The sequence below is a fragment of the Drosophila guanche genome, unplaced genomic scaffold (genome assembly GCF_900245975.1).
Source record: "Drosophila guanche unplaced genomic scaffold, DGUA_6, whole genome shotgun sequence".
In the NCBI taxonomy this organism is placed as follows: Eukaryota; Metazoa; Arthropoda; class Insecta; order Diptera; family Drosophilidae; genus Drosophila; species Drosophila guanche.
The window spans coordinates 15937263-15946883 of record NW_022995743.1 but is presented as its reverse complement, the minus strand read 5'-3'; the positions used below and the strand labels follow the sequence as shown (position 1 = coordinate 15946883).

Below are 9621 nucleotides of genomic sequence, written 5' to 3'. Positions count from 1 at the left end.
AAACCGCATGCATAAACATCCGACTACGTCAGACAATAGTTTAAACAAAGCTTCAGCCGGGGATTTTGGCCCGATTTTGGAGTGGAAGCGGCACGGCGCACTGCCAAAACTGACCGAATGCACAGACCAAAAGTACCGAAACACCACTCCACCGAGCCACCGAGCCACCCAATCACCCAACCCCCTGTCCGCCACCACTCTGCACTCTTGTAACTGCAATCCTAGCGATTCGAGCGGCCAACTTGTTTTGTAGTTGTCTATTTATGCGCTTAGTGCTGTATGCAAATAGTTGGCGTACCTATCGTACCTCCCCCCTGAATGCCACACTGAACCAGTTTTTTGTTTCGAGTGCCCTTCAGCCTCGGCCTCCCGCCCCCAACCAAAATCCACCCTGTGTTTGCATTTTTTATTAACAAACAGCAGCAGCAAATAAATGAAAGCAAAAACGAAAAACAAAACAAACCCAAAAAAAAAATACCCCATCAAGGGTATGCAAAATATTTGAAGAAATGAGAACCCTTTTTCGGTGTTTTTTGTGTTATTTGCTGGGTGTGGGCCACGATAAGCCAGTGGCGAGGGGGAGGTTTGTCTGCCCGAAATGTACCCCAGAAGCGGGTGTTGTTGGTGTTTGTGTTGCTACAACGATATTTCATGTATACCACACGCATAATCGTTGTTGTTTTAGTGTATTAATTTTGGTTTTTAATAAAGCATAAATATTTGTGTTTGCGCTTTCAACTTGGCCCCCGGCCGAGTCACCCTTTCCCCCGCACACCCGCTGTACGTTTTTATTGAAGTTTGGTAAATCAAAGTTTAGTTTTCATGGCCAGAGGGTGCATATTCTAAAAAATGTTATTGGTATGTACGATAAATGTACGTATGTACATGGGAGAGTACATAAATATCTACTAGTGGGTTAGCTGTGCGGTCAGCAGCATCCCAGCGGTCTCATTACGTTCCATTTATCCATTTGTTATCCGAAAGCAAACTTATAAATGCAAAAAAATACAACTACATCGATATATGTACAATGTACAATATGTGCACTGCTGTATGGCTCTGTCCGTATTAATTGTAAATTCCTCTATGACAGCTCCAACATATTCATATCCACAGCCACCGCCACCGCCATATCGGGGCTCTGTACCTTTTATGGGGCTTAAAGTGATTTGCCTTACATATGCATTTTGCATGTTTTAATTATAAAACAAATCAATTTCCCACCATCAACCTCCCCCCACTGTGCTGGCCGGCGAACAACTTAATGACATTTTTCCATTTCTTTAAGAAACTGTAGCCGTGCACTTTGCATAAATGCATTTCTTATAAGTATTCGCGTTTGGTTATCCACTTTCCGATCGTTAATGACAACGTGGAGCTCGAAAGGGAATGGGAAAAGGAATCCAGATGGGCTCCTTGGTGTTGTGGGTGTGGGGGCCGTGAAAACTTTAAGTCGATTGCAATACTTTCAGTCTACGTAAGTAAGTAAGTCTAAGTAATTAATAATGGCAAACTGATTGAGTTTTTCTCTTGGAATTTTCGAACTTTAACAAGATGCTCGCTCGTCTTCAACTCAGGTCTACTTTCATTTGCTAGCTTTACCTGTGCAGGAATTTAATTCATTCGAAAAAGAACAAGGTAAAGCATGGCTGACCCATTCTCTGAAGTATCTGCTGTAGCTGAACCCTTTCCGTTTTGCCATTAAATTTTGCTACTTTCTTGACGCTTTTTATTATTATTTTCTTGTTTGTATTTTCCTGTTGATTTTCTCGTGTTTTGTGTCTGTGCAACTGCTTATTGATTTTCAATTAGTTTGCTTTGCTTTTCAATGTAGACTGGCGCGGCAGTTGCAGTTTGCAATTTGGGTTTTCCTTCCACTTATTTCCACGTCTGTACATATATTTTCCGCACCAAAATGACATACTTAATTTGCCATCGAGTGTACTTTTCGCGTGTGTGTGTGTGTGTGGCTTACACTCATAAAATATGCAATCGCCAAGCGCTCCCAACGATTTTTGGCCAACGATTGCGGCAAGACTTTTGGCAAGAGATTGTGGCTCCGACTCTGACTCTGACTCTGACGCTGACATTGCCAAAAAAGTGTCAGGGTTAGAGCAGAAATACATAGACGCATGCCGATATGCTGGTATGCCCATAAATAAGAGACAGCGCCAGCAAAATTCGAAGCTCTTTAGGAGCATCCTTAAAGCCTTTTCGGCTCTGGGTAAAAATGAAATCTTCACTCAACTGCGGGCTAATTAGAGACTATAACATTAATTCATTTGCCAATCAGTTTTCCCCCAAGCGGCGAAAATAAATATATTTGTCGTTTTTTTAGTGGAAATTATTAGCTCGTTCGAGTTGTTGAGGTTTTGTGAAATTTTGCGGTTTGTTGGAGCAAAATGTATGCAATTACAAAACGCAATTTTCGCACGGCACCGCATTTTAATTTCGTTTTATAATTTCGACAAATAACCATTTACATAAACGAACAAACGGACTGCACATGTGAGTTTTTCAGTGAGTGGTGTTTGCGGCATATGCAAAGTGTTTGTTCGAGTGCGTTTTCCCATCAGAGTATACCAACATTTGTTGGTATTAATAAATAAAATAATTATTTACAAGCAATTAACTTTACGCTACGCATAGCTTTTGTTTAGTTAGTTTAGTATGCGAGTTTTAGTTAAAATTTCGGCCATTGCAACATTTAATGTTTTGCCCTTAATAAATCGCATTAAAAATTAAGTATGAAATAATGGTATTTGTGGTGTCTGTCAGTCCATGGGGAAGGCTGTCGGAACGTTGAAGGTTTCGTGGTGATGTTTGTTTGATGAGCGAAAATAATTGAAATTTAAAACAGGCAGATGTCCATGGGTACTACGATGGGTATGGCTTCCTGCAGTAAGCATTAACAAAAGTAGAATCCATCCCATCTTAACCATTTCGCTGCCATATCATACCACAGATATACCCTTTTCCCGCTGCTAAAATTGATTAAAAACAGTTGAGTTTTGTTTAAATGTTTTCACAATATTTTGTAATGTTTTTGCGTTTATTTTCTCAGATATATTTCTTGTTCTGTTTTTTGTTTTGTTTTTTTGTTTTTCTGCTTGTTGTTTTATGTAATTGTAATAATTAATTTAATAATACATTTGCCATTAAGTAAATTGAATTAAATTAATTTAGTTTCGTACCCCCATCGGGGCGGGGGTCTCCTTCTCTATACAGTATACAGTACGACATTACATTACAGTAATAAATACATTAAGTGCTCTAAATGGTTGTTGTTGTTGTTGTTGTTGTTGTTGTTGTTGCTGTTTGCGATTCTGCTATATACACACATTACATTCAGATTAAATTTAATTGAAATATTTGAAATAGTTATTGTTTTCGTGTAGCTTAGGATGAGTGGTGCTCCAACGTTGATGCGAACGAACGACGAATGTATATTTTTGTTTAGTTGTAGTTTATTTAGGTTCTTTTTTATGCCTGGCTAGAACTACTAAATATATATCTACGAATTACAGTGTTTTGGGGGACAGGGGACAGTCGGGCTCCCCGCTTTTAACTATAGTTAATTAATATATCACATTGAATTTGAAAGTGTTTTAACAACATTTCTAGTAATTGTTTTTTTGTTTTCTCTTTTTTTTTTTGTTATATAGATAAATGCTAATTATTTTATAGTTTTTTTTTATGTGTATTTATATACGTGTCCCTCTCTCTCTCTCTCTCTGTCTGTCGGTCTCTGGCTCTTTCTGTCTGTCTGTCTGTCTGTCTACAAAACGACAAACACAATTCTCTAACCCCTGACGACATCGACAACAACGACACATGAACGAACACCAGAGGCGAAATGCAAATAAATTGTTTCAAGAAATGCCTACGAAAAAAGTCTTTTTGTTTTCTACTATAGTGTGTGTTTGTGTGTGCTTGTGTGTGTGTGTGTGTGTGTGTGTGTAGTGTATGTTCTACTTCCGCCGGTTGCGCAAGCGAGCGAACCAGCTTCAAGATGGCCGCCCCTGCGCAGGAACCGCCCGTGAGCAGTGCGAGGGAGAAAGAGATGGCAGCAGGAGCAGTGTGTGGCAATGGGGCAGGGCATTGCAGCTTTTTTCGCAGCTTACACCAGGAATGCCTGTCCATTCTTATTGGCCGTCTCACCGGTGGCAGCTGCCTGTTGCTGCTGCTGCTGCTGCTGCTGCTGCTGCTGCTGTTGTTGTTGCTGTTGCGCTGCCGCAGCGGATGTGGAAGCCTGCGCCGTCGACTGTGTACTTGTGCTGGCCTGACTCAGTCCACTGCCACTGCGCAGATGCACGGGCGCCGTTGCCTGCTGCGGCATGGGCATGGCCGCGCCCACCGCCCGGAACTGGGGCTGCAACAGGCGCTGCTGCTGCTGCTGCTGTTGCTGCTGCTGGTGGTGGCGCGCCAGCTGCTGCTGCTGTTGCTGCTGCTGATGCTGATGGTGGTGCATCAGGCCAGTGGGGATCATGGAGAGAGCCTCGTGCTGATCGTAGGCGCTGTACTCCGACTCGATGCTGTGGTAGATGTGCTCCGAGGGCGGGCGCATGGGCATGGGCATGGAGTCCACAATGCGTGCCGGGCCCCCTGGGCGGGTGGGCCTGGGCGAGGGGGTGGCTGTGGTGGCGGAGCTGTAGTTGGCCTCCATGTCCTCGGTGCAGTAGTAGGCTGGCGGCGGCGGGGCCTGGCGGAAGATCATGCCCGGGGAGACGGGCTGCTTGAAGCGCTCATGGTGGTCCAGGGTGTAATTGTTGCCCCGCGGCGACAGCTCGATGGGGATGGCATAGCGGAGCTTCTCCCAGAAGTAGCGGTCGCAGGTGAGCAGACGATTCGATGGCACGGACTTCAAGTAGGGCGAGAGCTCGGCCACATCCTCGGCCTCTGAGGAGACGCTAGTCTCCTCGATGATCACCAGCTTCTGGGCGAGTCCGCGGAGTGCCTCGTGGAAGGCGTTGCGGAACTCGACGCGATTCCATTCGGTGGCCAGCAGATTGCGTGTGAGCACCAGAATGATCTTGCGCGAGGCGCGAGCTCCCTCCACCAGCTGCAGGTGGGAGGCCTGCGGGGGCAGATCGCGCTGCTGAATGCACAGACGAAACGGCGGACGGCCGTGCTCCAGCTCGGCGGCAATGTTGCGGCAGACAAACTCGTAATCCTTCTCGGAGTGCAGAATGATGGCGTCGTACAGCTTGCCGGCATCCTCGAAGCGCGGCTCGCAGACGCGAACGCCGTAGTGGGCGAACAGCCACATGCGCACGCTCTCGCGGAAGACAAAGACAACGATGAGGACGACGACCAGGAAGATGAGCACCAGGACGGCGGCCAGCAGCGGCAGGCGATAGCCACCGGCAATGTCCTGCGACGAGGAGATGTTGCTGGCGCTGGCATCGAGCAGCTCGGAGCAGTCGGGTCCACCGGCTGCATTGCCGAGCAGCTCCAGCTCCCGCTTGATGCCCGCATCGATGCAGTAAATGTCCGCCGAGTCGCGCACCACCATGGCATTGTCCGACACAAACTGTGCCAGTTCCCGCAGCTGTTGGCAGCGGCACGACCACGCATTCCTGCCCAGCGTCAGGCCCTGCAGGCTGTTGCGGTACTGCAGATGGGGCAGCGTGCTCAGACGATTGTTGTCCAGGCGCAGCACCTTGAGGGAGACGAGCGGCTCGAAGCTGCCGTTGGAGATGTGCGTCAGCATGTTGTTGTGCAGATACAGCTCCCGCATGAGATTCAGCGCCTGGAACTCGGTGCCCTCCAAGGTCGTCAGTTTGTTGTTCTCCAGATGGAGCACGCGTAGATTGGTGAGCTGCGAGAGGCTGCCGTTCTGCAGGGTCATCAGATTGGAGGAGTTGAGGTAGAGGGCGCGCAGATTGCGCTTGCCCGCCAGCTGTCCCGCCTCCAGCACGGGAATGTTGTTGCCATCCAAGTAGAGATCGCTCACGTCCTGGGGTATGCGGGCGGGCAGGCTGCCGAGATCCTGCTTGCCGCAGTCCACGATGTTCGTGGACCAAGTGGCGTCGTGGAAGCAGCTGCAGTTGTTGGGGCAGATCACCTCGCACTCGCACTGCTCGTACTCGCAGCAGTGGCATGTGGGCGGGCAGTGGCTGTCGTACTTGCAGACAAAGTCCGTGGAGGCCAGGCTGGAGAGCGGGCGCAGTGGGGCGTTGCGGCTGTGGGGCATCAGGCACTCGATGTTGGCCAGATCCACAACGCGGGGATGCTGCCGGGTGGTCAGGTTGTTGATGCGCTGCAGCCACTCCATGGAGCAGTCGCACTCGAAGGGATTGCCACCCAAATAGAACTCGGGCACCGGCTTCTCAGCGGAGACGGGGGCCACACGCAGCGCATTCAGCGAGATCTTGGACAGAACGTTGGCGTACAGATCGACACGGGCCAGACGCGTCTTGTCCACAAAAGTGTTGGCCTGAATCTGCCCAATGATGTTGTTGTTGATGAACAGCAGCTCAATGGAGTTGGGCACGGACATGGCGCCGATCTCCGTGATGCGATTGTGCGAGGCATCCAGCGTGGTCACGCGTATCTCCTCCTGCAGCTTGTAGTAGTTGCCCAGCGCCTCGATGTAGTTGCCATGAATGTCCAGCCACTTGAGGTTCGACGGGATGAAGGCATAGTCGAACCACACCAAGTGATTCTCAGACAGATTCAGCCACAGCAGGGAGGCCAGTGTGGCAAAGATGCCATTGATGTCGGTGAGAAAGTTCTTGTCCAGCCGAATGGCCTCGATCTCCGTGTTCTTGTCGAAGGTGCCACGCTCAATGTTCTGAATGCGATTCTTGGCCAGATTGAGCACGCTCAAGCGTGGCAGATCCTGGAACATGCCCACGGTGATGTTGCCGATGCGATTGTCGATCAGGCGCAGACCCGTCAGCTGGTTGAGATTGCGGAATGTGTTGTTCTTGAAGTCCGAGATCTGATTCTCGCCCAGATCGAGTGTCTTGAGCATGCTCAGATCCTGCACGGCCTCGGGCACCTCCATCAGCTGATTGGAGCTGAGGTCGAGCTCCTTCAGGTCGGAGCAGTTGCGGAATGCCTGCATCTCCACGATGCTGATGAGGTTGTTGTTCAGCGTCAGCTTCGTCAGCACATAGAGCCCGTTGAAGATCTTGTTGTCGAGTGTGTGGAGACGGTTCTCGGCGAGGTTCAGGGTGTGCAGATTGTAGAGCGGCAGGAAGGCGCCCTCCTCCACATGGCCTATGGAGTTGTTGCGCATGTCGAGAATCTGCAGAAAGTACAGCTCCTTGAAGGTTTTGGCCCCGATGCGGGTGAGCGCGTTGTTCGAGAGATTCAGCACGATGAGGCGGATCAGGCCCGCGAATGTGTTGTTGTCCACGTGATGGCTGGTCAGCTGATTGCCGCTCAGATCGAGCACCAGCAGCTGCTCGAGGCGATGCAGCAGACCCTTGGGCAGATCGTACAGATCGTTGCCCTGCAGATGCAGTTCGCGCAGCTCCTTGTTGCCCGCAAAGGCATCGGCGGGCAGCGACTCCAAATGGTTGTACGAGATGTTGAGCACGCGCAGAGAGCTCAGACCCGCCAGCGAGTTGGGCGCCAGCGAGCTGATGTTGTTGTGCTGCAGACTGAGCGTTTGGAGGCGACGCAGGCGGGAGGCGCCCCAGGCATCGGGCAGGGAGCGCAGCTCGTTGTAGGAGACATCCAGCACCTGGAGCTCGGAACCACCGCTGACGGCACCGTTGGCATTGCTCAGGGCCGAGCCAACGCACAGTTTCTCGGAGAAGCCGAGATACTCGGCGGACCGGATGCGATTCTGGGTGAGATTTAGCAGCTGGAGGCTGGGCATGGAGCACCACAGGCCCTCGGGCAGCTGTCTCACATTATTGTCGGCCAGATGCAGTTCGCTCAGCTCGCGCAGGCCGTGGAAGGACTGGGCATGCAGATCCAGCGTCTTGCCCGGTCCCCACATGGCGTTGTGTGTCTGCAGACTCAGCCGCTTGAGGGAGAGGAGACCCTCGAAGGCGTTCGCCGGTATGCGCTGCAGCTTGCAGGCATCCACCTGCAGCTCCTCGAGCTTCTGCAGCCGCCCGAAGAGACCCGAGGACAGCTCGCTGGCGTGCAGCAAATCCTGACTGCACTGCAGCTCCAGTCGGTTGGCCGTCTCGGCCACCTGCAGATCGAGGGGCGCGGTGGCGTCCAGCGCCCGCACATTGCACTTAATGTCCATGGTGGTGCGAACGAACTCCCAGGCGCACTGCTGCGCATGCGTACTGCGCACGGGCACGGCCACGGCGGCCAGCAGAAGCAACAGGCAGTGGGCCAACATGTTGGATGCTTCACTCGGTTCTTGGTGCGTTGGTTTTGGATTGTTGGAGGTTAGAGCCTCGCCACTCTGTGTGGGGAGAGGGCTCTTCTCTTAGTTTAGATCGGTTTCGATTGCTCTTGGCTTGGGTTTTGGTTGTTGTTGTTGTTGTTGTTGCAACACTCTGTCACTTTCTGGTTTTCATTTTTTGATCGCTTTTTCCAACCCGCGTGTACCCGTAATCCTTGTGTGGCGTGTGGTGGCGTGTCACTTAGCGATTTGCACTATTTTTTTTCTCTCTTTAATATTTCCACTTAATTTTTGGATAGTATTTTTGCTCTTGTTTTGTTATAATTGCTTTTACGTTACGCGTTAGAGACGACGAATACGAATGAGAATGAGAAATTCAGTTTTCGTTTCGTTTCGTTTTTGGTTTGAAGTAATTCGCGTCGGAGCTCGTTTCCTCAGCACATGTTTCGTTCGCCGCGTTTCAAGCCAAAGTGATTGCTGGAGTTGGCCACTGCGACTCCGTTGGCTCGTTGAAAATGTGAAAATACCGACGAGGCAGCGGCAGCGCCGACGACGCGACGTCGCGCAGCAGCAGCAGCAGCAGCAGCACACCGACACGAAACGGACAGGCAGCAGACAGACACACAAAATCTGTGTGCACGTTCGTGTTCTGCCGGCGCGCACTCTTTCTCAATGCACATGCAGGCAGGCAGCATGCATGGCGCTGCTTCGCTCTCACACATTGCGCTCCCACACAGCAGAGGCAGAGGCAGCGACAGAGGCAGCGACAGAGACAGCGGCAGTGGCCGAACGGAGAGCATGCAGAGCAGCAACAATTGCATTTCCTGCCTGCATATGCTCGTATAACATGCATGCTCTCTCACGGCTGCTCTCACTCTCTCGCTCTCGCCAAAAGTAGGGGAAATGTTGCTTGTACACAAACACATACACACACACACACGCACGTGTGTGCAGCAACAGTTAACCCTGCAATGGCCCATGTGTTGGTGGTATGAGCGTGGAATGCTCTCAGAGAGTGAGATTGGGAGAGCGCAATTTGCATTGTGAAATGGATTAATATTGGAGGAGTTCAACATGGGTTATCGCTGAGGCGCTGCTCCAGTCAGAGCTCCAGCCAGAGATTGTCTCTATAAGGCATTTATTATCGGGGAAATGTGCACTTGAAATGGTAATTATTCCCTGGAAATTAGTACACAGTCGCTGTACGACAGATAAATGATGTTGAGTAACCAAATCAGGGACCTTATTGTTTATATTTATGTAAAATAAAACTCTTAATGGAATGTGAAGCATTATCAAAA

The 9621-nt window shown here is 50.2% G+C and overlaps 1 protein-coding gene across 1 annotated transcript; it reads right to left on the bottom strand.

The window, feature by feature from the left end:
• Positions 1–3094: 3094 nt before the first annotated feature.
• LOC117581196 (toll-like receptor 7) lies at positions 3095–8793 on the bottom strand. Its single transcript, XM_034268161.1, has one exon. It carries the CDS (start codon positions 8312–8314, stop codon positions 4121–4123), a length of 4194 nt encoding a protein of 1397 aa, XP_034124052.1. The 5' UTR covers positions 8315–8793; the 3' UTR covers positions 3095–4120.
• Positions 8794–9621: the final 828 nt, after the last annotated feature.